This window comes from Rhineura floridana, chromosome 1, assembly GCF_030035675.1.
Source record: "Rhineura floridana isolate rRhiFlo1 chromosome 1, rRhiFlo1.hap2, whole genome shotgun sequence".
NCBI lineage: Eukaryota > Metazoa > Chordata > Lepidosauria > Squamata > Rhineuridae > Rhineura > Rhineura floridana.
This window is the reverse complement of record NC_084480.1, coordinates 164,455,535-164,482,622: the sequence shown is the minus strand read 5'-3', so window position 1 is coordinate 164,482,622 and position 27,088 is coordinate 164,455,535. Positions and strand designations below refer to the sequence as shown.

General features: G+C 44.4%; 1 protein-coding gene across 6 annotated transcripts; it reads right to left on the bottom strand.

The window, feature by feature from the left end:
* Positions 1-244: 244 nt before the first annotated feature.
* On the bottom strand, positions 245-25,401 carry HSD17B7 (hydroxysteroid 17-beta dehydrogenase 7). Of its 6 annotated transcripts, none has more exons than XM_061584053.1 (10): positions 25,328-25,401; positions 14,665-14,868; positions 13,437-13,556; positions 7,748-7,879; positions 5,947-6,061; positions 4,078-4,272; positions 3,519-3,623; positions 3,146-3,202; positions 1,100-1,198; positions 245-709 (listed from the first exon to the last, which is right to left on the bottom strand). In XM_061584053.1, exons 1-10 carry the CDS (start codon positions 25,384-25,386, stop codon positions 608-610), a joined length of 1,188 nt encoding a protein of 395 aa, XP_061440037.1. In that variant the 5' UTR covers positions 25,387-25,401; the 3' UTR covers positions 245-607. The 6 variants fall into 6 exon arrangements, with proteins under 6 accessions (XP_061440037.1, XP_061440056.1, XP_061440045.1 ...); XM_061584072.1 differs by having other exon boundaries at positions 13,437-13,529; XM_061584061.1 differs by lacking the exon at positions 25,328-25,401 and adding an exon at positions 23,768-23,900.
* Between the last annotated feature and the right edge of the window lie 1,687 nt (positions 25,402-27,088).

Sequence of the window (27,088 nt, the reverse complement as noted above, 5' to 3'; positions counted from 1 at the left end):
AAAAATAAAATTAAAAATCAACATGCATATTTAATGCTATACTTGTGCTATCTCCTGTCTTCAACCACTAGTCCACAGACATGCCGCAGACCATCTAAATAAAGCTTATGGACCATTGGTGGTCTACAGATCACAGTTTGGGAACCCCTGATCTAGAGGTTCCAGCAATGTGTTCTGGGTAGCTAGTATGACACAACTAATTGCAGGACTGTGCCCATCCCTGTGCCCACTTCTTAAACAAGGATACATCTACCATCCATTTTATTTATTATTTGAGAAAAGTCCTGCTCTGAGGTATACGCAGGCTTTAGGAGACAAGTAACTGGGAAGGACAAACACTGGAGTGAATTAAAGACATTACAGTTAGTGGGGAGAAAAGGCATTATAAAGACATACATGGAGGAACAGAGACTAAATACAAGACTTTTTTTGGTTTCTTTCAGCACTTCAGCTCCATGACCGATCTCCAGAGAGATCTGTGTGGCAAAGGCAAATTGGGGGGGGCGGGGGGAGAGACAGAGAGAAACACTAAAGTCTGACTTTTAAGTTCCAAATGAAAGAAACTCATTGCCGTGAAGAATGGTGACTAGAGACCTGTCTAGTCTTGCTACATTTTATGCTGCTTGCTGTTGTGCCTTGCTAGAAGTTGCTTCTCTAGTTCCAACAGTTTCTTGTAAAACTTCTCGGCAATATCTTCGCTGAGATCCATCTGAAAGACACACAGCCCAGCAGCGATCAGGAAAGGTTTAATAGGACCAGTTTGGGCTTCTGTCCCTTACAACAGGCCATTCCCCACTACAGGGCCCCATACTCATCACTCCCTCCCATTATTTAATGGTGTCTAGGAACTGAATACCATAATGGTTGGCCCAACTACAGGTGTGCATAAGAAGAAACATTGATTTTAGCCCTGCTAGTCTCAAACGCTGCAGGTGAGTAACATTCATTTCTATGAGGCTTCTGCAGAGCAGTCTGCTTCCTTAATGGCTGCTCCGCCTCGCTTCATGACACGGCTGTGTTGCTTCTATGGCATAGCATGCACCAAGAGTGTTAAAGTAACAAGGGTCACAGCATAATTCACACAAAGGGATCTATTTACCTTGCGGATCTGGACATAATTCTTTCCAAATAACGTGGTACAGCTGTGAAATTTCACCAGTGGGTCCAGCAACTCTGGCTTCTGCTTGAACAGCCAGATCTAGAGGGAATACAAAGCAAATGAGCAGTTCTCTCGTCTCCAGTGCTCTTCATTCAAGACAACCCCTGCCGATGACAAGAACCTCTGCAGGGCACAATTTGGAGCTAAAAAGACTCAAACTAGAAGTAATCAAGAAACTCAGAAATACTGAAAACCAGTGAAAACCATAAGCTAGATTGCCCAAGGAGGGGGCGGGGGGAAGAGGCATCAGAAGGAGAAAATGAGCAGGTATGGAGTACTGGCAGAAACCTTTGCAGCAGTGACAAAACGCCAGAGTAAGATTTTAAAATTTGACTGTTACCTCAAAGTGTCATGAGAGGTGAGAGCGTTGCTCAGGTTTTGAAAAAGGAAGAGGTACCATGTTTCAAGACTGTGTCAGAGCTATGCTATCTGTCCTGGAACACTCCTTATGTTTGTTCCTTAGCTCTAACTGTGTGGGGACAGGCTTGAGTTGCTCTAAGCAGGGCTGTGGAGTTGGTACACCAAACCTTCGACTCCGACTCCTCTATTTTTCTACTGTCCGACTCCGCTGCCACCCAAAATTGCTTCCAACTCCACAGCCCTGGAAAGCGCTGTAAATGTCTTTTTAAATTGGAAGCTCTCATAGGAGCATTTTTATCGCTGCCTGAATATGCGCTGATCTTGGCATCACAGCATTTGTCTTCATCTGGGTCCTGTGTCATACACTGACACATAAAATGTTTTCCATCTTGAGTTATGGTGAAATGCTCAACTACAGCTGACTCCATGGGAAGCTTCTTTGACATTTTGAATTTATATTTTAAAAAATTTCTACCGACTCCGACTCCACCCAAAATTGCTCCCGACTCCGACTCCACGACTGCGACTCCACAGCCCTGGCTCTAAGTGAAGGAAAGATATTCTGCACATACCTTGTTCTTTGCCTATATGCATTGCAGCTTGAATGCTCCCCCACCTGCACACCACTTGCACCACCCACCTCGGCAAGCAGGCAAGGCAGCAATGGCAGCAGCCTTGGCGAGCAGGCAGGCGGCTTATGCACGGCAGTGGTTACGTGGCAGCTGCAGCAGCCCAGGTGGGTCAGCATGGTGGGCGGGAGGCCAGTGTACAGCCTACGCAGTGGCGGAGTTTCTCCAGAGGAGGTGATGATGTGGGGAAGCGGCAGCAGCCTGGGTGGGCAGATGGGAGTCCGGAGTGTGACCTAGGTGCACTGCAGGGCAGCGCTGTTCCAGGGTGGCATGGGACAGTGGTGGTGCAGGACAGCTATGGCGGAACAGGCAAGGTAAGTGAGTTGGCAAGGGGAGTGGGGGGCAGAGCCTCCCTAGTTATTATATTGTATTACTTTATTGTCTGTTACATTATAAAGCACAGAGGGGGAGGAGAATCTCAATATGTAGTGTTTGTTTTGTTATTTAGTGACACGATAGAAGTGTATAAAATTATGTATGGCATGGAGAGTGGATAGAGAAAAGCTTTTCTCCCTCTCTCATAACACTAGACCTCGTGGACATCTCATGAAGCTTAATGTCAGAAGATTCAGGACAGACAAAGTAATTCTTCACACAGTGGCATGGGACAGTGGTGGTGCAGGACAGCTATGGCGGAACAGGCAAGGTAAGTGAGTTGGCAAGGGGAGTGGGGGGCAGAGCCTCCCTAGTTATTATATTGTATTACTTTATTGTCTGTTACTTTAAAAGAAGGGGAGTGGCATGAAATGAGCATGGCTTCAGACCAAAACCAACAAGATCAGCAAGAGACTTTTTCCTACTTCCACCATGAGGGTGGGGGCTGAGGGAAACAGCCAGCCAAGATTCCCAAAAGAGGCAATCAAGTGGCTGGGAACCTCTTGGCACAGGGACTCTTACTGGGAGAAAGGGCGGGATATAAATTTAACAAACAAACAAACAAACCAAGACAGATGAAAAAAGACAGCATGCGCCACATGCACATGTCAAAGCATCTTACCTGTGCTTCCGCTCCGTTATACGGCGTCAGTGTATACGTGTGAGTAAAAAGGCGGAACTGGAGGTAAGGGGAGAGAGAAAAGCAAGCAAGTTAGTTTTCTCTCCACTCCATGGCACTGGGGCTGGAGATCAAAAAGGCAAGGAAGAATATCACCCTTCTCTGCCCAATATTAGCAGTCATAGCCCAAACAGGTAATCGAAGAGGACTTCCTCTCTAGTACTATAAAATATGGCTACACCATAAATTCATATGTTTGAGCCCTTGGTCAACTTAGCCTTTTTCCTATACTTATTCTTCAATCTGAATAAATCCCCTAGTTCCCACAAACCTATTTTAAGGATTCACTATAGTGTCAGAAGACCATAACACTCACCAGCCACAGAATGGGAAAAAGTAACTTCCAGACAAGAGAGGGCATGATTTCGAAGGTCATGTTAGTCATCACAACACCTGGACATGTGACACTAGAATACAGACCCTGTGGAGAGAGAAATGGGAAAAGCGGGAAGAGAGAAGAGAATATAACGGATAACAATGTCTCACATCATCACCTACCCAACACCAAAAAAAAAGCTAAAATTCTATGTCCTGTATAAATTATAAATGTCCTGCGTTAAACAACTTTGCTTACAATGCCTTAATGTGCATAATTTATTTTGCTTCCATTTTTCACAAGAAGGGGCAATGCAGGACTTGATATTCTGATACAGCTCCCCTTTCCCGACCCTCAGACTTCAGAAATTTGACCAGGCATTGTCCATGAACCAGAAAGCCTATTTTTGGAGTCATATGGATTTTTGCAGCCACAATATCTTGCTATACCTCACCACCTTTTCTGAAGTGCCAGCATCCTCTGCTTTCCACAGAAGGACAGCCAACACAGGGAAGAGATGAGTAGCATTTTGAAAGCACAAAAACAGGATGGTTCTCACCTGCTTGTTGAACCGGTTGTTCAGAGCCACACTTGTGAGGTCAGTAGCATATTTAGAGGAACTGTAGGCCTCTGTACCTTGCCTGTGCTGATAGTCATGAAGACTGAAGTTAGATTTATGGGCATTGACTGAAGAGGTCCAGACAAGCTTGCAGGGCTTTTCATGACAGCAAAGCAGAGGTTCCAGCTGCCGGATCTGCAAAAACAAGAAGCCATGAACATAAGAAGAGCCTGCTGGATCAGGCCAGTGGCCCATCTAGTCCAGCATCCTGTTCTCACAGTGGCCAACCAGGTGCCTGGGGGAAGCCCGCAAGCAGGACCCGAGTGCAAGAACACTCTCCCCTCCTGAGGCTTCCGGCAACTGGTTTTCAGAAGCATGCTGCCTCTGACTAGGGTGGCAGAGCACAGCCATCACGGCTAGTAGCTATTGACAGTCCTGTCCTCCATGAATTTGTCTAATGGCTTTGTGAAGCTCTGGTTCTATACAATTGATGCCACTATTATTAATTAATTAAATACATTTATTAATTGCTTTCTTCACAAAAGTGAACCCAAAGCAACTTACAATCAATAAAAAGATTAAATTCAATATACAATAAAACAAATAAAACGTTTTCAAAAATACATATATATAAAAGGTGACGGGACAACCCACCTCCTAAAAGAGGCTACAACATCAAAAAGCCTCCAAAATTAAGAGCCGAATGCCAAGAAATGTTTTTGCCTGGCAACCTAAAGACAGATAATGGTGGTGCCAGGCATGCCTCCCTGGAGAGAGTGTTAGGAAGGGGCCACCACTGAGGTGGTCCATTCTTGTATCACCACCGTCTGCACCTCCCTCGGAGGGGGCACACAAAAAAGGGCCTCAGATGCTGAATGCAGGGTCCAGGTTGGTTCAGATGGGGCAAGGCACTCCTTGAGGTACTGGGGTCCTGAGCCATATAAAGCTTTATAGGTCAAAATCAGCACTTTGAATTGAGTCTGGAAACTAATAGGTAGCCAGTGCAGTTGGCCCAAAATTGGTGTTATATGCTCAAACTTCTTGCCACAGTGAACAATCTGCCGGCAGCTGACTTCTGCACCAGCTGTAGTTTCCAAACAGTCTTCAAAGGCACCCCCATGTATAATGCATTGCAGTCATCTAGCCTAGAGGTTACCAGAGTGTAGACAACAGAAGTCAGGCTATTCTTGTCCAGATAGTGTTGTAACTGGACCATCAGATGAAGCTGATGGAAGGCACTCTTCACTGCAGCTTTCCTGGTTTTAAACAGTAGCAAGCATACAGCAAAAACAGGTTTACAGTAGGGCCCCACTCATATGGCAGGTTACGTTCCAGACCCCCACTGAAAAGCAAAACCCGCCCAAAAGCGGAAATCTGTCAATAAAATAGTGCCTGACGCCCAAAAAACACCATAAAAGCGGAACAAGCGCAGAATGAGTGGCCTTACTCTAACTGAAAGCCGCTATATTTGCGGGCCGCTGAAAAGCAGGGCCCTACTGTATCAAGACCCTAGCAGACCACATACTAAAAACCAAGAGAACAAATCTACTGAGACTTCTGCAGTTTTTGAGAATTATTGTGCTCAGTATTCTGAGACTAGCAAAGGCCAGAGACATTCCATTACACTGAATGATAAACAGTAATTATCAGACGTTAAAATGCATCCTCTAGAAAGGCTCATCTGATATACCACTATAATTAACTAAATAGAGGCAACATAGAAGTGGGGAACAGATTGTTCACAACCATCTATAAAGCCACCGCTTGGGCAGTGTTCCATAATATATAAGGTCACCACCTAGTGCAACGTTTCACAATACGTATACAACACCTGGATGTATGAGATATACTAAGGAAAAGCTTTCCTACCAGCATAAAATGTCCAAAGAGATTTGTTTCAAAGACCTCCTGAAGGCCATCTGGAGTGACCCTGTCTTCCTGGCCTATCAGCCCCTCTGCTGTAGTCAGCATTTGGAACATCCTCCTGAAAACAGGAAAAGAGGTTATAGATGATTCTGCAGAAGAGAGGACTGCTACCCTTAAGAAAAAAACACTAACCAATATTACGGTCCTGTTTCTTGTTACTAAATGTGAGTATAACCAGAGGAAGTTTATGATGGCAAAAAAGGCAAATTTTCACTGTGGGAAATGACAGGATCTTTAGCTGTTTTTTATTTGGAACATTATTAAACTGTGATCAAAGGCCCACCATTGATCCCAGGTGGACTTTGAGGTGGTCCCCAAGTTTACAGTGAAAGTTAACAGAATATAATAAGAGACAGAGGTTCTTGGTGGTTCCCGTTATGTGCCGAAAAGGCAATTTACTTTTTACATGTTAAACTGCAAACCAGTGTCTGTTAGTGGGCTTTCTGGAACCATCTGATTGGCCATAGTTGGAAGCAGGTTGTTGAGCTAGATGGATTCTTGGCCTGATCCAGTTGGGCTCTTACATTCTTTTCAGCAGTGGAAGCAGTAGCAGAGGAAATTTCTATGAACCCCTAGCTGCGTGCATGATTTTCCTCTAGATCACAGCTGCAGAAACAAAAATATAATAGCTGTGCTTGAATTTGAAAGAGTTTTCAGTTGACTTCCCAGGCTATGGCTTAAGTAGAAGCAAATTAGAATGGCAGCCTTCAGTTCAACAAAGGGCTGCTGTTCTAAAACAAAGATTTCAAAAACAATGGCCACATTCACACACAATGCTAAGCTACAGCTCACTTAAACTATGGTTTGTTGAACAAGCTATGATCAGTCTCATAGAGGAGTAAAGAAATCACAGTTTGTTTTGCCCAATCTTGCATATTTCTTCCTCTGAATCTTTTTAAAAGTAATTTGCTGACTTGAAAGGATGAATTTGTGGCAGGTGTTAACAATCAGGATAAGCCAACTTAAAGTTAAGTTGTGCTTTCAACATGCGGTCCTATAGAGATAGTAAAGTTGCTTTAAATTTAATTTTCCCCTCTCTTTGCCAATGAAGTGCCTGATACTTTGGGATTCTTGTGGTACAAAGTCTGGAATGGTCCAGAGGAAAGTGGAGTTGCCTACTTCTCCTACAACAAGCACAAACCTAGCAGTTTTGCATGCAGTTTTTAAAAATCCAGTGGAGATGTTGTCAGGAGTCCTGCAGAGTAAAAATCTTTTATTAACCATTTCTGATCTCAAGACAGCATGGTGTGTGTCTGTGCAGGGGAGCTGGTTTGGCTTAGGGCATGCAGACAGCAGTTGGAAATAGGGGAAAGTTCCCCACCTTATTTGCACAGCTGGCCAATGGTAAGGAAGTTGGTGATGTGGAGAGGTAGTGCCAGTTACAGGGGCGCTGCAAAGACATTTGGGATAGCAGATAGGAAGAGGGGGGTAAAGGAGGAAATATGCAAGACTAGGTGAATCAAGCTGTGATTTCTTTGCACGTGCAGTTGGCAGGAAACATAAAAATGGAAGGCTGATTTGAAGTTATCTTGGGTACACAGCAGGGTTGCCAGACAGAGACAAGGGCTACAGCTACCGTGGGCAAGTAACTATACCTGGTCATTGACTCCTTGGCAGCGAAACCTACCTTACAGGGTCATCATCAGGACAAAAGATGAAGGATGTAAACTTTATGCAAATAAAGATTACTATATAAAGTCAAGGCAAAATGCAGTTTCCATGTCACACATGAAGGAGCACATACTGGGCAAAAGAGGACTTTGCTTCATTTTGTTCCACTTGAGGATGTTCCATCACTGAAGCTAGACAGGTTTGGGCCTGGTCAGTATTTGGATGGGAGACCACCTGGGAACCCCATGTGTGTTGCTTTGAACTCCTTAGAGGAAGAGCAGGATACAAGTGTCAATAAAATAACCAGTCATTAAGGTACAGATTAGATTTTTAAGCCATTTCAGAATTCTTCCCTGGGAACATTAGCTCAATGCACTGGTCTAACAAGGAGATCAAAGGAGGCTTGACAGAATGCAGATGATACAAAATACCATTCATTCTAACATCATGCAGTCCTCACATTTTGAATTTGTGTGTCTTCCCAGTTTCTAAAAAGGATGAACTCACAAAAAAAAAAAGGAATGAATGAAAGTACAGAACGGACTTCATGAAAGCAGGAAAATACGAAGAGTTTGCAGCCTGGATAACTGAGAAGGCACACAACATAATTTATACAGGAGTAAGAGCTCCTGTACCTTTGACAGCTTTGTATAAGGAGGAATTTTGGCAGATGCAGCTTGTTATGTCAGATGGGTGAGACAAGGTGATGCATCTGCTGAAATGCCCTTCCACATAAATATTAAAAAGAGACTGGAACTCTTTTTTCTGTTGCATTTGATTATCTCACATGAAGCCTAGAAGGCACACTCTGCAGTCCATGGAAACGTGATAGAATCCCAAGAATAAAAAACAAACAAGAAACTTTCTAGTCCACATGGTTACAGAAGCGTATTTGAGAATGTGGGGGATCTCAATCAAGGAGGCAAGTAACAAGGCCCAAAAGAAAGCATTTGCAGCTGTCATATGTTTATATGCACATGTCAAGATATTTTTTTAAGGTCCAGCCCATTTTTATGCTAACTTTTTATTATTTTCACAGTACTTAATTGTTTAAAAAACTTAAACTGGTACAAAGAGCTGCAGCCAGAGTGCTAACCGGGGCTGGTTACAGGGACCATACAACTCCCCTGTTACAACAGCTCCACTGGCTGCCAATTTGTTTCTGGTCACAATTCAAAGTGCTGGTTTTGACCTACAAAGCCCTATACGGCTCAGGTCCAGGCTATTTGACAGATCGTATCTCCCTACATGAACCTGTCCGGGATTTGAGATCTTCTGGTGAGGCCCTTCTTGTGCTCCCCACACCTTCACAAGCACATACGACACGGACACGAGATAGGGCCTTTTCGGTGGCCACCCCTAGGCTGTGGAACTCCCTTCCGAGTGAGGTGCGATCAGCTCCCTCCTTGCCGTCTTTCCGGCGACAAGTAAAGACTGTTTTATTTCAATGGGCATTTGGGATAGAGAACGACCAGGATTAAGTGTCATAGGTTTGGTGACTACATTATATGATTTTATTATTTTAAATTGTCCGCTGTTTTTAACCTATGTTTTATGGTTTTAATTTTTCTCATAGTTTAATTCTTTTTTAAAAGTATACTTCTGTATATTTTAATGGTGTTGTTTTTAGTTGTAAGCCGCTCTGAGTCCAATTGGAAAAAGGGCGGGGTAGAAATAAAGTTTATTATTATTATTATTATTATTAAAAAGTACCTTACATAAGATAAAATGCTTGTAAGCTCACAAAGACAGATGCTAGGAAAAGAATAATGTGATACGAAGGACAGAGGCACAAAAGGGAAAAAGAATTAGGAGGAAATGTTTCACAGCAGGTAAGTCTCATCCGCTGTTTGAATATAAAGTCAAATAAAAAGTGCCTCTTCCTTGGGAGGTAGAGCAGTGCACAGAACAAAGAACAGTACAAGAACTCAAGAGATGGAGGAACAGAAGAAGAAGAAATCTTAGGCTTGACAAGCAGGAGGATGCCAATGGAAGGGTGAGAATTTGAAGGGACAAGGAACAAGAGAAGAACAATTAATGCAAGATCTTGAAAACAGGGAATGTGATCCTCAATTTATTCCAGATAAAGATATTATAACAGGACTGCGAGAGTCTTCCTGTGTCTCTAACTACAGTGACAAAGGCAGGCAAACTGCAAATGTCATATGTGTTCCACAATAGGTACTTTTTTCACTGGACTAGCTAACTGTCCAGTATGAAAACACATTTCCTGTCATATACAGGGGTTCAGAGATCTTATATACATGTGTGTATGTGGTTGGATTCAGTCATAGGGTAGACCCATCAGTATTAATGGGTCTTAAGTTAGTAATAACCAATGAAAGCAAGGGTGGGGAGCCTGCGGGTTAATCTTGGCCTAGCAGGGGGCCTAACCTGTTCCAGGAAGTCATTTTCCCCAAACCACACCCATCAGCTGACATCTTTAGAGACAGTAGCTGATGGACAGGATTTAATCCTCATTGGCTGCATGCCCTGTTTCCAGCACAAACAGGATTCTGCAGCCAAGGCAGCAGGATTTAATCCCCGCTCATCTTGTTAAAGTGGGCCAGTGGGCATGGCAGTAACTGCAGGGGAGGGGTCAGGAATTCCCCCAACACCCACCTGCTCACTTAAAGCAGAACTGCTTCAAAGAATGCTTTTCAAATGAGAAGCGCTCTTTGAAAGAGTTGCCCCCCTTCTCCTTTAAACATTGGAGCATGCAGGTGGGTGATGGATGGGATGACTCCCCCCCCCCCAGTCTGCTCACTCCAATTTTTAAAGGAGAAGGGGGTAGTTGCTGTCAGGGCTCAGCCAGGAGTCCTCATCAGAGATTGGCCAGGAGGCTCCGGACTTATACCTAGCCCTGAGTCAGGCTCCAAATGGGGGCAAGGAGCCAGGGTCCTGCAACAAGACCCAGGAAGGGCTGTCCACACCAAGTGTGGGTTTGGCCTCTAATATTGAGGCCAAATGGGTCCTAAACTCAAGGGAGAGCTGGCGCCTCAAACACCAGATGGAAACCCAGTCCATCCAGAGAGGTACCTAGCTATAGGCAAGTACTCCTCAAGAGTAAAGGTATCCTCAGGAATAAGACCCTCCTCTCCCAGAGACCTCTGGCTGAGAGGAGCCCGCTGAGGTTGGGGGGTGGTTCCAGCAACTCCAGCTCAAAAACCCCACTGCAAGGTTGGAAGAGCTGCTGGAATTGTATCTGTGTCCCAGCATTGTACTCTGCCTGTTAACTGATTTCCTGCCAGTCTCAAACCTGACCCACAGAATGCACCAGCCCTGCTCTGTGGCTTTGCCCGTGGACTAACTGTCCTTGGCCTTGGACTGCTCTGACTTTCCCTCCTTCCTCATCCTCTGATCTTGGACTGGCCCTGGATACTGATTTGGTTGTTGACCAGGCTGGTGTTGCTGCTTGCAAGTCTTTTGTTTACTCAGGAGCCCAATAAGGACAGCTACTTCAGAGCTTTTGCAAAGGGGTTTAAGGCAGTCCTGTCCTTCCCTCCCATTTGAGCCTCAACTGGGAGCACAGGGGCTGTCTTAAAGCCTTTGCAGGTCTCCCTATGCTCCACTTTTAAACTTCTGATATTAGGAACTTAAAGGGGAAGCATGGGGAGACTTTCAAACTCCTCCAGGGTCGTTTTCATAGCATTGGGTGATTGTCTTTTGGCCCCCTGGCAGTTGTGCTGTGGGGTGCTGCAGGGTACCATCTTGTTCCCCATGCTGTTTAACATCTATATGAAGCCCTTGGGAGTGGTCATCGGGAGATTTGGGGCGAGGTGTCAGCAGTATGCTGATGATACCCAACTTTATTTCTCTGCAGCATCTGAATCGGGCAAGGCCGTGCAAGCCCTGGACCGCTGCCTGGACTCGGTGGTGGGCTCGATGAGGGCCAATAAACTGAGTCTAAATCCTAGCAAGACAGATGTTGTGGGTTGGTGGTTTCCGAGTTTGGATAATCAGTCAGTTGCCTGCTTTGGTTGGGGTCGTAGTCCCTCTGAAACAGCAGGTCTGTAGTCGGGGGGTGCTCCTGGATCCATCTTTGTCGCTGGAGGCCCAGGTGACCTCAGTGGTAAGACAGCTGTTTCTGGACCAGGATAGTCATTCTCCATGCGCTGGTAACCTGCATGCTGGATTACTGTAATGTGCTGTATGTGGGGAACCCTTGAGGTTGCTCTGGAAGCTTCAGCTGTTGCAAAATGCAACAACGAGACTGTTCACTGGGGCAGCGTATCGCCAACATGTCACCTTGCCACTGAAAGAATTGCACTGGCTACCTATTAGCTACTACAGGGCTAAGTTCAAGATTGTAGTTTTGGTGTACAAAGCCTTATGCAGCTTGGGACCAGGATACCTGAAAGACTGTCTTATATACACAGTCAGTCACTGCGCTCTGCAGATACCATCTTAGGAGGAGGTCCGTTCTGCACAACATAGGAAACAGACTTTTAGTGTAGTGGCACCTACCCTCTGGAATTCCCTCCCCTTAAATATCAGACAGGCAACATTTCTGTTATCTTTTTGGCATCTACTGAAGACCTTCCTCTTTCAACAAGCCTTTTAAGATGAGACCTTATCCCAGTCTGCGTCTTTGTTTGGAATTGCTTTTTAATATGTTTTTAAACCTTTTTTTAAAGATGTTTTTTAAGCTTTTTAAAAAAATGTTTTTTAAAGATGTTTTATTTTAATATATTTTAAAGTCTATTTTATGGTGTTTTAAAGTCTTTTTAGTGCTTTTGTTTGCCACCCTGGGCTCCTACTGGGAGGAAGGGTGGGATATAAATCAAATAATAAAATAAAATAAGTGAATTCATTGATTTCTAGGGATCTACTCTACGTATGACTGGAGTCAGGATCCAACCCGTGTATCTCATAACTTGCATTTAGGCATATGGCCAGCTGAGCTGCTGCCCAATCAGGGTTTCCATCCCTGTTGAGGTAACCCAATGCACGTTGAATGGGACTCCTTCAGACTGACCCAAATTACGTTTTAATGACATAATTGTCAGAGCCCTTTTTTGCATTGCATTTCCCTCTGACCACACTGCTTACAATCCCACTCCCATATATACTTGCCAAGTGAGTATAATACTTCATGTATCAGATACAGTGGACACTAATCCATGAAGACTTATACCATAACAAATTTATTAGTCTTCAACATTCCACAAGATTCTGTTGTTTTAGAGTAACACACTAACATGGCTACTCATCTGGACACACACACACTCATGCACAGACAAAGTGAACTCACTGTGCAGTCTACATAGCTTCTAACATGTTTCACATCAGCAACATTGGAGCCAGGGGGCAAGAAAGCCTTCTTGACAGATAAAATGAGAAAGAAGAGAATTTGGTTGGGGGACAACTAATGTGGGCCTTGTTTGATTTTACTCCTTGTTTCTGATCCTTGTACTGTTACTGTCATATAATGAATGTAGCTCTGTAACAGTGAAGGCTAGAAAATAGGTAAACACAAACCACCCTGAGGAGCCTTCAAATTTTCTAACCTACCAGTTGTATGTTCCAGCTGTATTACATGCAGGAAAGGAAAGCAAGAGGGCAGCCTGAAGTTAGATTTTGCAGCAGAAAGTATCAAATTGCAGTGTTCTGTCCCAGAAAAGAGACCCCTTACATAGGAAATGGTGGGCACAGATACGCAGTAAGGCCAGGTCTTCATTCTCATTTGATGACCCTCCCCACGTAACTCTTCTACACTAGAACATTCACAGAATCCTTCCCTCCCATCCACAAATCCAGGCAGAAAATGAAGAAGAGCAACTGACCAGTCATATATATATATATATATATATATATTATACCTGGAGAAGATGCCACGTATAAATGCCCAAACACTGATACGTGGATTTACCATGATCCCAGCATTCAAAAAGAGATAATCCAAATGGTGAAATCTACACAATGAAAGTAACAGGTGGTTACTGCAAGAAGAGAAAAACAGCACTGAACACCAATTAAGCAGAATTGGTGCATCCCCACAATTTGAAATTTATTTACTATTTAACAGGATTGATATACTGCTTAACCACCAAAAACCTCTAAGCGGTTTGCATAAAACCTAAGCAGTTGATATAAAAGTTAATGTCCAATGTTTGGTCCAATGCCACATCTTTCTTGGCCAGGATGTTTAGGGCCAATTTGCAGAATCAAGTGATCAAGCTTGTCCTAACTATTTAAGGGTGCTGGTTGGAAAGATTCCCTCGGGGGGGGGGAAACCCTCCTGACACACATAAGCCTGTGGAGTTTATGCTGAATCATTTCCCCAAATACACTAGCTTTCTGCAAGTTTTCCTCCTAGAGCATTAAAACATCCAATCTCTCTTTGCCTGTAGCCTGAAGTTAACTTGATTCTGCCGATTGTATAAACTGGCTTTCAGCCATCATACATTACACAGTGGCAGAACAGTATTAGGTAGTGGTCCAAATGCAAGTAAGGAAAGTCCCTCATACCTCTCTGGGGTAGCAAGATGTTTGTTATAACTTTGCTTATAACTCTTGAAGAAAGAGTCCTGTGGCATCAAAGAGAAACAGAACTAATGGCATAAGCTGCCATTTCCTACAGCTGACAACAGCTTGGGCCACAATAAAGGCAGAACCAGATTATGGCCGCAGATATGGTCTGGGAACCCAGGTCACCACCAATAACTGCAAAGCAATGCATGTCTGTGTGCTTGGCCTTTTCCCGTAACCCCCTCCTTCACCTACTTTTCCCTAGCCAAGCTTCCCAACTGTGTGCTTGTGGAAACGACACTGGGAATAGGAAATGTTCACCACCACCCCTGCTGTTCTGTGGCTGTTCATCGGTGGCTAGAATTTCCAGACCTGAATCTAGTTCTGCCTTAAGAAGTTAGTCTTTTAGGTAATTAGTTGCTACATACAGGTTAACATGACTACCCTTCCAGGAGTTATCCAAGGTTGCAAAACCCTGGAACACAGGCATGGCCTGGAAAGGGTGACAAGCTAAAAGAACTGCTCCTTAGTGGACAGCCACAGGCAGCCTATCCAAAGTGCCCCCATGTTCTCATGTACCTTGTCTTGATCTCTTCTGCTGCATGAAGGACAGATTCAAGCTTTCCAACATCGATTTGAACTATGCTGATGTCTGCACTGGGATAGTAGGACAACAGTTTGTTACGGGTAGCGTTGGCCTTCTCCATGTTCCTGCAGGCTAAACACATATGGACGCTAGCATCTTCCTGGAGGAGACGCTCACACAGCGCAGCACCGATACCACTACAACAGGAACAGTAAGACCACACACTGTCAAGGCCTGCTATGGAGCACCCAGCACTATACTCTCAGGCAATTAACACTACTCATGAAAACAGGGAGTCCTCTGACAACCAAAACAGCAATAATTTCCAGACAGGTAAGTGTAAAATGTCCAGCCTGCGGTCATACCATACGGCCTAATTCAATGTTACTTTCCTAGACCTAAGTGAAAACTTTCACTTTAAAGCAAAACCAGGAACTGTCTGCTTGCAACTGTTTCTCTTCTTTCTGGGTGTTCTGCGTAGCCCCACATAATGAGGATGGGCCTGCAGTCACCAAGCAGGCCCTTTGATAAAGCTCTGGTCCTTGTTTTCTTGACTTATTAAAACTAGTAGGGAGATGTCCCTCTGCCTCACTGAGAGAGAATTTGTGGCCCTCCAGATGTTGTTTAACTCCCCTCAGCCCCCAGCCAGCATGGCCAATAGTCAGAGATGATGAGAGTTGTAGTCCAACAACATGCAGAGGACCACAGACTTCCCACTCCTGCCTTATGCCATAGGTTAAGTCGCTTTATTTATATAATAAACATTAATTAGCAGCAAGTATAGATTACAACAAAAACAATATAATATGCTTTATCAGGCCTTCAGCACAGACAGCTACCAGAGGTGGCCAGACTCCAATGAACTGTTCTGGGAATCCTGAATGTTCTTAAAGGAAAGACATGCTAGGTACTGCATTCAAACGGTCTTTTAGAAAGTAATTCAAAAGACTGGGATCCTTCTGCTGGATATTTGAATTTGAGGCCTTTTCATGAGGTTTAAAATCAGCTGCCTGAGGCCTAATAGCAGAGTCAGTCTTGAAATGTTCCAGAGTTGTCCTTCCTGACATGTTCCTTAGATGTATGTGTGTTTAATTTCCAAGTCAGCGGACTCTTTTGGTATATAATCATGGTGTAGCCATGGCATTAACTGGTATTAGGCTTCCTTTGGTGTATTCCTCATGGCATGGGAGGATACTTGGCTCAGCAATACTACATGTGAGAAGGATCTTGGGATTGTTGTTGATCACAAGCTGAATATGAGCCAACAGTGTGATGTGGCTGCAAAAAAGGCAAATGCTATTTTAGGCTGCATTGACAGAAGTATAGTTTCCAAATCACGTGAAGTATTGGTTCCCCTCTATTCGGCACTGGTTAGGCCTCATCTTGAATACTGCATCCAGTTCTGGACACCACACTTTAAGAAGGATGCAGACTAACTGGAATGAATTCAGAGGAGGGCAACAAGGATGATTGGTGGACTGGAAACAAAGCCCTATGAGGAGAGATTGGAAGAACTGGGCATGTTCAGCCTTGAGAAGAGAAGACTGAGGGGAGATATGATAGCACTCTTCAAGTACATGAAAGGTTGTCACACGGTGGAGGGCCGGGATCGCTTCTCAATCGTCCCAGAGTGCAGGACATGGAATAATGGCCTCAAGTTACGGGAGGCCAGAGTGCTACTGAACATCAGAAAAAACTTCCTAACTGTTCGAGTGGTACGACAATGGAACCAATTACTTAGGGAGATGGTGGGCTCTCCAACACTGGAGGCCTTCAAGAGGCAGCTGGACAGCCACCTGTTGGGTATGCTTTAAATTGGATTCCTGCATTGAGCAGGGGGTTGGACTTGATGACTTTATAGGCCCCTTTCAACCCTGCGATTCTATGATTCTATAAACACCCATCATCATTTCTAAGTAGGGCAAGGAGGCCAAGGTTGTATACTGCCTTTTGTTTTTTTAAAAAAGTCCTTAGCTTTTGAAGAAAACAAGCCTTATAAGCAATAAGGGTTGACATAAAGCTAGTCGGTGTGCAGGAGCTATCCAGTGGATTATACAGACTGATACAAAGAATGAGTGTGAGGTAGCTGTTCTAGTTGTGTGCTTGGTGCAATGAACTCCTGGATCTCAGGAAACAAGTTCATTCCATGGAGACCAAGGTAGCTGATCTGGAGAAGCTGAGAGAGGCAGATAAGTATGTATGCAAAATTATTATTATTTTTGATGTGATAGACCAACACCAAGAACATATGTAACGTCTTGCATGTATTAGGCACTGGTATCACAAGTGACAAAGGGTATCTGTGGTCATCCTAGACTGGAGCAGTATATCCTTTGGAAAGAGCGTACAGCAGCCTTTCCTAACTTGTGGTTGTCCAGATCTTCTTGAACTCCAAGTCCCCTCAGGCCCAGCCAGCATGACCAATGATAAGGGATCATGGGAGTTGTATTCTAGCAACATCTGCAGGGCGCCAGCTGTGTGAAGACTAGCATAGAGTAAGGCCTATGCTCCTGCTGATTTCTCTGTTCTGCGCTGCTGCTTGCTCCCTGGATCAGTAAGCCAAAAGCAAAATGGCCCCAGGCATAGAGGGAAGACTACATTTATGCTGTGCTTTAAAGAGGCACTCTCTCACACTTTGAGTTCAAACTGAGGCACACTTGCCAAAAAGGTTGGTGACCACCATATTAAGCTCTAGACCAGACTTTCCCAACCTCTTGGTCCCCAGATGTTGCTGAGCCCAAGCCATGTCCAATGGTCAGGAATTATGGGAATTGCAGTCCAGCAACATCTGGGGACCCAAAAGTCTACTATTCTGACGTGTCTATAGGTTTCCCGTTTCTCCTGTGACCCAGACCCAAAGACTGAGGCAGTGGAGCCTGAGGCCTCAGGAGGGGCCCTTGGAGCAGGAAGCAAAGCCTGCAGACACTAAGAAAAGAAAACCAGATCTGAAGCCTGTCCTCTGGTGCAGACTATTGCTTACCGTGCGTTTTCAAAATATTTATTTTGCCTGTATTGATAGTGCCATAGCTCAGGGGTGGAGCATCTGTTTTGCAAGCCGAAGTTTCAGGTTAAATCCCCAACATCTTCAGATAGGGCTGGGAAAGGTTGAAATCCTAGAGAGTCACTGCCCATCAGTGCAGACAATGCTAACCTAGATGGTCTGATTCAGCATAAAGTAGCTATTCATCTCTCATACTTTCCCACAGAAAAAGTGAGAAAGATATTAAGACTAGAAAAATATGACATGTAATAAGGTAGCATAATCTTTTGGGCAGAGAAAAAAGGCTGGGTACGGGCCCTGTGCACAATAGTTTGCCCCCTTGCTTCTGGCTCCATACCGGGAGATTAAACACCTTCCCCAGGAGATCCCAAGAGGGAGGCTAAAACCTGACTTTGGGTCAAATCCTGAGCCCTGACAGCCCTATTGATCCTTGTCTGATTTTGTTTACCCAGACTGAATCCATATTTGCTTCATCCAGCCAATAATCTAACACAGTATCAGTGACCTCATCCTGAAATAAGTTTTGATTGAGATGTTACTTATTTATTTATTTATTTATTTTAGGGAGCAGTAGTTAACCCTCACAGCTGGCAAAGTGGGGAGGAGAGCCTGGCTGGGAGTCCAGAGTCTGTGAGTTCAATTCCCCGCTCGTGTCTCCTGGGTGTCAAGGGCCAGCTAAAGATCACCCCCACAGTGGGCAAACTGCATAGTCCCAAGGAGCCCAGTTGCCCCTCAGCTGGCAGTTGCGGACAAGGAGGGTTGGCTTGTGCAGCTGTGGCAAGCAGCCCTAGCCAGCTGGGGAGAACTAGCCACAGAGGGAGCCAATGGTAACCCCCCTCTGAATACTGCTTACCATGAAAACCCTATTCTTAGGGTCGCCATAAGTAGGGGATCAACTTGAAGGCAGTCCATTTTCATTTCAGTTAACCCTCATGTACGAGACTTGAGCTGATTAAGCAGACCAGAGGTATGTCATGACTGAGTGACTGAACTGTGCAGTGACAAAGACACAAGTGCTTATTGGGATAGGCACATATGGAAAAGGAGATTTCTCCCCTTTTAACTATATAAATGAACCCCCATCTCCCTAGCTGGGAAGTATTGTAACAGTGGGCAAAAGTGGTACAGTGGTATTGCATGCATCCTTCTTTCTAAGTCAGAGGTGGTCCTCCAGATGTTGTTGGACCAGCTCCCAACAGCCCCAGGCAGTGTGGCCAACAGCCAAGGAAAATGGGAGCTATAGTCCAACAACATCGACATTTGAAAATGTGCAGAAATCCCCTTTTCCATATGTGCCCATCCCAATAAGCACTTGTGCCTTGTTGGTCACTGCACAATTCAGTCACTCAGTTATGAAGTGCAACTGGTCTGCTTAATCAGCTCAAGTCTCATTTCTGTGGAACAGAGACCTCTAGCTGCTCCCTTGTCACCATCATGCAATGACCCAAATGAGCAGCAGCACAATTTAAGGCAGCAGCTCAAACCTACACAGCATTTTAGATAACAGACAAAAACAATGCCTCAAATTCTTTGCTCCACCATTATTTCCATTCAAATTTCACAATGAATTGTGCTGTCAGGTACAAAGTATTTGGATGGATGAACAAATAGAACATAATCTTCTCCCTGCTTCACGTGTCATGCAAAGCATGGCCTAGTGTGGGCTCCCAGAGAAGAGACTGAGGCCACTTCACTTCTCCCTGGTAGTTCTGCTGCTGTGCCATAGTTTGGCTTAGAATGACATCTGAACCTGGGCTTGTGGTTTACCTCTCCAAGATAAAACCACAAGCCATAAACCATACCAACCTTGGTTACAGCTTGTGGTTAGCCTGGAAAGCTAAGCCACAACCCTGGATTTGGACAAATGAAAAGCCAAACTATGGCTTAGCTCAGCGGGGCAGGAAGCAAACAACTGGGAAGGAGCAAACAACCACAATCTCCTCTCCCTGAGCCTGCACATTCACATGAAGCCATGGTTTGGCTTAGCATGACATGTGAATCAGGCCTCTGTGTTGATAACAATGTATATATATAGTCTCTCCCAGCATTAGAGAAGAGCTCTCCACTAGCAAAGAGGTCACGCAAGCCAAAGTGCAGCACAAACTGTTGCCTGTGAAAGCTGAATTCCACGGACTCTAGGCTAGTTGAGAAAACAGAAACCTTGGTTTATTTGATACTCTGTGGGGCATCTTGTGGCTTATGAGTGGTTTGCTTAACAAGCTATGGTTTAATAAACCATGGTTTAATTTTGTTTAGGTTGTGTACTCATAAGAACATAAGAACATAAGAAGAGCCTGCTGGATCAGGCCAGTGCCCATCTAGTCCAGCATCCTGTTCTCACAGTGGCCAACCAGGTGCCTGGGGGAAGCCCGCAAGCAGGACCCGAGTGCAAGAACACTCTCCCCTCCTGAGGCTTCCGGCAACTGGTTTTCAGAAGCATGCTGCCTCTGACTTTACCTTTAAAGCACATGACTTCCCCAAAAGAATCCTGGGAACTGTAATTTACCCATCACAGAGCTACAGTTCTCTGCACCCTTAACAAACTAAAGTTCCTGGGATTCTTAGGGCGGGTACAGTTGTCTGTACTGAACTGGAGCACAATTGTTCATTCCCACTCTAGACCCTTGAGACAGAAGGGTCTGCAGTGTGAAGTTAATTGTCTACACAAACACACTCCACCCAACAGCAGCCTTTTCTCTCTTATCCATGCAAGTGAATGGAATCAAAGGATCTTCCCTTAACACCATTCACTCGTACAAATCAGGAAAGGGGGGGCACAAACAGGAAAACACTTGAGGAGAAAACACAAATCCTCCTACCCCTCTTGACTCTATACTACAAGACTGTAGAGGGTAATTTAATTACTTTTTGCAGGGAGCAGCCAAATAGCTTGAGCTAATCCTGGCAACAGAGATTCCTAGCAATGCCCCAAATAAGATTATGCTCTGCAAGAACTCAGAAGCAATTATGGAATCCTGGGTACATTTCTTTGGGACATATGCAAATACAGAAAATATATTTTCTAGCCCTTGGGAAGAGAGATAAAGAGTGAGAGATCTGAGAATGTTAAGACTGAAACTGAAAGGCAAGGCTTAATTTTTGCCATGGCTCAACCCTGTAGTAAAAAAAATGAAATGAAATGTGCTCCTGAACAGGTGCAGAGTGCATTTCGTTCTTCCACTGAGTAATTAAAGAGACCCTGCACACAAGGGATTTACATGGACCGACTTCAAGACCAGAAGGCAGTAGTATTTCCTCCAGATGGATTTGAAACTAAACATTAAGCACTGATAAAGTAGTGGTTAAAGTGAACCATGGAGAGCCAGGTTCACATTCCTGTTCAGACATGAGATTACTACTGGGTGTTCTTGGGTCCATTATTTCTCAGCTTAACCTAGATTGCAGAACTGCTGCCAGGATAAAGTGAGAGGGGCAAAGAACCCTGAGGTTCTTAGAGAAAGGAAAGGATAAAAATGTAATAGAATAATCACACAAGCATAGGATTGCACTGTAAATTATTTTTTACGGGGATGGTTTTTTTAAAAAAATAAAAGTTAGGATTATTAAGAAATATTTTTAAGAACTCTGAAAATGGCCATTTGACAATTTTGAAAGGCAGGGGGCAAGGACACAACACAGAATTAATGTCAACAGGTCCATTCATACAAAGGACAGAATGAATGAGTTAACATTTAATACCACAAGAGCCCAGACCAAAGGTCTATCTAGTCCAGCATCCTGTTTCCCACAGCAACCAGCCAGTTGCTTCCAGGGCATGAAGGTAACGGTCTTTCCCTGTTTGCCACCAGCATCCAATATTCAGAAGTTCCTTGCCTCTTAATTCGGAAATTCAGTTTAGCTATCATGATCAGTAATAGCTGGGAAAGCAGGGGTGGCTATCCTGTGGCTCTCCAATGTTGTTGGACTCTCATCATCCCTGACTATTGGTCATACTGGAAGAGAGGAAGAAAAGTATCTCTTTATACGCTCTTTCTCCATGCCAGGCTATGGTCCTGTTTGCAAGCAATGGTATACCATGATTTGAAACAAACCATAATTTACCGTGAATGAGCAGCACCCTGGTGCATGCTGCTCAACTGCACCCTCTTCTCTTCTCATTCCCAGCCTGGAGGAAAGACATTTCTCAGCATTTCGGTTTGTTTCCCTCAAACAAACCAGGAGCTGTAAGCTCTTGGCTTCCACTTGTGGTTTGTTTGAAGTGAAACAAATTAGAGATGTCGCTTTGCACACATAGCTAAGCCAGTGCTCTGGTTTGCTTCCTCTTGGTGTGGCACAGGGAGGAGGAGCAGAGCTTGGAAAAGTTACTTTTTTGAACTACAACTCCCATCAGCCCAATCCAGTGGCCATGCTGGCTGGGGCTGATGGGAGTTGTAGTTCAAAAAAGTAACTTTTCCAAGCTCTGAGGAGGAGGCAGGTGACGCTGGCCCCATTTGTGCTCTACATACCATTTTAAACAGTCATGGATTCCTTTAAAGAATCCTGGGAACTGCAATTTGTTAAGAGTGTTAAGAGTTGTTAGGAAACCCCTATACTCTTCACAGAGCAACAATTCCCAGAGTTCCCTGGGAAGAGGGACTGATTGTTAAACCACTCCAAGAACTGTATGTCTGCGAGGACAATTGGGATCTCCTAACAACCTTCAGCACTCTTTATAGTTCCCAAGGTTCTTTGGGGAAAGCGATGATGGTTTAAAGTTCAAATACTGCTTTGAACCTCTAGGGCAGATGAGGTCCTGTGCAGCATGCCCCACTACTTGTTCACTGTAAACCATAGGCCATTGTTTCATGAGCTTCTGTTGTACCCCTTTATTTTAAGCTAAAAATACCTGAACACTTCAATGTTTCCTCACAAAGAAGGCATCAAAGTCCTCTGATCAATTAACAGTGTAATCCTAAGCATGTCTACTCAGAAGTCCTATTGAATGCAATGGGGTTTACTCCCAGGGAACTGTAGTTAGGATTGCAACCTTAGGCTGAAATCCTGCACACATTTACCTGTATGTCCTGCTAAACTAGTGGAGTTTACTTCTGAGTAGACATGTATAGAATCACTGCACTGCCGGTTGCCCTTTTCAGCTAGTTCTGCAATATCCTTTTTGAGACAGGACAACCAGAATACATAGCTTTCCAAATATGGCTACACCATGGATTTACAAATATTAGTCACTTATTTTCAATAATGTACAGCTGTTTCAAAACATATATATTTTCTTTACACATCAAGATATAAAGCACATTATTATATTATTAAAATCTAGTGATAAACTTTGATTCAATATGCAAATATCACCTCTCAAATTTTATCAAATCTACAGTCTACATTTAACACAGAAATCTCACAGTCAACAAAACAATATTCCTAGACACATTTTGACACTTTCCTAATAATCCCTTCTGTGAAATTCACCCTTTTCATTGCTGTTGTACACTAAAATGACAGAGGGCTATAGGCAGGGTCTGCCTCCTCCCCCCCAGGATATTCTAGGTTCCTACCTCAAAAGTTCAGTTTGCTTGTTTTTATAAAGTTTCTAGTCCTTTCACTTGTGGAAATATAAAGAACTAGCACTCTTCTAATGTCCTTTACAACGGCTCAGTAAACACCCTTCTGCTTTCCAGTTTTGATTGATGGATACAAAAGAAGTAGAACTGAAGGCACAAGGCTAAGTTAATTTTTTTTAAGAAGTTATTCGTGTGTGATATAATTCTATCACTTTGATATACTGCACTACTACCTGTATAGGGTTCTGTTTGTTTCACATGTTTCCTTATTCCTACCTCCACACTATCCCCCTAAAGACAACATTACTACAGTTTCATGTACGTTGAACTCTCTACCAAGCCCCAGAAGATTTTTTACTATGGCGAAATTATCCGGGTACGATTAAGCATCGTTAAGTCCGACAGATTTCAAATGAAGAGGTTTTATCCACTCTTCCATAGGAGTTAATAAGCACTTTTAGGTTTTGGGGTCGTGACCCGCACAGATGAACTATAATATTTTGATTAAACCATATAAATAGGTTAACTTCACCCAAGAAGCAAGCTGAGATCTCTCATTCCCAGACCCCTCCTCACCTGCTGGCACCGGTGATCACGGCTACTTTTTGCATGGCTAGGCACACTGAGCGCAAAGATGTGCGAAGGCGAAAGGGTGATACAGTCACCGTCTATACAAACTCAGAGTGGCTCCGCCCCCACAAGCCCGAGCCTTACCTCCTGACCGCGAAACCCCGCCCCTCCCCACAAAGCCCCGCTCCTTAGCGACTCTTGCGCGTCACAAGCCAAAACAGCGCATTCACTCAGCCGCACTTCTTTTCCATAACCAATCAGACAGCTCGGTGTGGATCAAATACTGGAAAGAGGAGAAGTGGCGTGACCGTAGCCCGATGATGGGCAGGCAGGAAGTGAGGCCGGTTAGCCATTCGGTTTAGTCGTAGGCGTTCGGAAAGGGGAGGAGGCGTGCCAGTCTCTGCGTTCGTGGTTTCTCATTGGTTGGACGGGCAAACTGAGTTTGCTCCTACCGCCAATTTGATAATAGAAACAAGTAAGTATGCAGCAGGTGTACAAGAATTGGAGGGTTTGGCCACGGCTCAGGGCCAGGCTGAATTGCTTCTGGGCGTAGAGGTCCCGGCCTTTCCCAGCTTCCTCAAGTTTTGGCCCGACGCTTCAAGGTGCTTACGATTCAGCAATACGATTGCAGCCCGTGCTTATATTTGGGAGTAAGAAAATGTGCATTTCAGTGTGTCACAAAACCGTGACAATCACTGGCTTATGTGGGCTGAAGAAGGATTTCGTGAATGCCCGAGACAACAAATCTCCACCCGCGTCAGGGTGATGCTTGGGAGTCCCCGATTCCCGACTTGACCAGGGATGGTCTGAAGGGGGATTTTACCTTTGTCTGTCTGAATGCCAGGAGAACCCTCTGGGCGATCGGAAATCCTGAAAATGCAAGATCCCCAACCGCGTGGATGTTTCTGTTAGATTTCAAGCAAGCGCGGGTAAATAAAAAAACCCTTCAGGCCTTACCCAGTCAACACCTGGAGACCCGGGACGCTGGGAGTGGGGCCGACGGGGCTTAGGTCAATCAGGTTATATTAGAAATGGTCAGAGCTTGGAAAAGTTACTTTTTTGAACTACAACTCCCATCAGCAATCCAGTGGCCATGCTGGTTGGGTCTGATGGGACTTGTAGTTCAAAAAAGTAACTTTTCCAAGCTCTGGAAATGGTAGCTAAATGGAACCTCCAGATTCAGAAGCAGTATACTCCGAATATCGGTTGCTAGAGCTGGAGGGTTGTTACCTTGATGTCCTGCTTCTGAGGTTCACAGAGGCATCTGACAGGCCTCTGTCGTTAATAAGATGCTTAATTAGGTGAGCCCTGCTCTGACTCAGCAGGGCTCTTTTTACCTTCTTACAAGTAACGACGGCGGCTTTGCACTCGTGCCCGCCATCCCCTTCCACTCGCTCCACTCTTCAGCCGGGGATTCCCAGACACACACACGCAGGGACCACCACCACCCCCGGCTCTCAAACACACACACACATACACGGACTCCCAAACGCGCACATGCACACACAGAGGTAACTCCGAAAAGGAACCCCAGGCACTCCCTGCTGCCCCATTTAGTCAGCTTACCGGCGTCCCATCTGCCCAGGCTGCCGCTGGCCCGGCAAGCGCTTACCGGCCTTCTTCATAGTTGATGTCGCTCGCTCACACACACCCCTGCTGCCCACTTGCTTGCTCGCCCGCCCTCCCCCTCTCTCCACCTGCCACCTTTGCTTCCTTCACTCCCTCACCTCACTTGCTTGCCATACTGCCTCCACCCCCTGACCCCATACAGGATGGCTTACAAAAATATAGTTAGATTAGAAATGAGGACAGATAAGAACATAAGAGCTATGCTGGATCACATCGAAGGTATATCTAGTTATGTATTTTGTTTCCAACAGTAGACATCCTAATGCCTACTGGAAATCTACAAGAAGGGTGTACAGAAAATAGCTCCAGCAACTGATACAGAGGTATGTTGCTTCTGATCACATGACTAGTAACTGTCCAGTTGTGTATTTATAACACCCCTGCTCACACCAAGAAGAATCCCTACCAAGGTTTATTCAGAATTCTTCTAAACTTCAGTGTTCTTGTAAACTTTCTTCTCAAGCTGTATTGTGGGATAGTAATGCCAGTAGACTACAGAACCTTATGATATTAAAGTTTACTTTGCCTCTTCCTTGTTCTAATGCTTATTCCCATAACTTTAAAAAAGGATTCACCCCACTTCCTCAGATTTCTTAAGCTGGACTTTGGGCTCATGTGTCAATTAATCGTAATTCTGAGCAAGCTTGATGAAAACAGATGCATGCTTCTCTGGCTGAGATTATGCTGGTATCCATCCACAAGGAGCAGGCCTTCTTGGTAATAGCTGGCTCCTTGTAATGAATCCCTTTCTGTCAGGCATTTGTGGAACAAGCCTTTTTGGTATTTTTATATGTATTTTACAAATCATGTTTTAAATAGTGTTATATTACTGTTTTGATGTCACATTTCTTTGTATATTTAATGACTTGAAATTATAAGCCTGTTACTGAGAAGTAAGTCCTGTGGATCTTAATGGAATTTACTGTCTAGTAAGCATGCAGCCTCAGCCACTTTGCCCATGCATTTCGTTGGAAAGGTGAGATACAAATAGATTAAGTAATAAATGAATAAATAGGAATGATTACATGTTGCTTGAATGCACTTTTCCCACCTTCTCTATAGTTTTACTCTGCAGTATCCTGGCCCGCTGCACCCAGAGTTACTTAAATATTCTTAGGAAGTAGCTAATATAGCAAACTGACCACAATAACTTCCTAAGAATATTTAATACACAATCTTTTGCACTTGTTACAGAATTTATGCATGTTTAGCAACATTTCTGATCAGGTATAAGTGAAGGTATAAGCCAGATGACATTTGTTTTGGTTCACACACATACATTTGCTTCCATGTGCACTAGAGTGCAAATGCATTCACCCTGAACCTTGAGGCACTGTCGGCTAAGAACACACATATTACCACAGGAGCTGCTCTCCACTTTAATAAAACACCTAAATAAACTAAATTTATGTCCCATGAATGTCTTCTCTCTGCTTCCCAGCTGCCCTCAAAACACACTTTTCAACACATTGCCTAGCAGCTGAATGAACCGGTCACTGTGTGGGGGAAAGAGCTACATTATCTCCACCAGCTCAACAAGAATAAGGTCTGGGTGGTCAGCCTGGCTCTAGCTGTGGGATGGCCCTGGGCAACCTCTGTATGGTGCCCCCTCACTTGCTAGTTAGTGATGGTAACTGTGGAATTGAGCCGAACTCTGGGCCTGCCTGCTCAGTGTGTATGTCAGTGATTCTCAAACGG

Bases quoted from the DNA above. Each gene is read 5' to 3' on its own strand.
- HSD17B7 (XM_061584053.1), bottom strand. From the start codon at position 25,386: ATGAAGAAGGCCGGTAAGCGCTTGCCGGGCCAGCGGCAGCCTGGGCAG. The intron at 6,062-7,747 runs GTATGTGCTCCT...TCCTGTTTTCAG, and splicing joins GCAAAGTCCTCTTTTGCCCA to GAGGATGTTCCAAATGCTGA. The intron at 3,203-3,518 runs GTGAGTGTTATG...CCTTACCTCCAG, and splicing joins TTTTTCCCATTCTGTGGCTG to TTCCGCCTTTTTACTCACAC.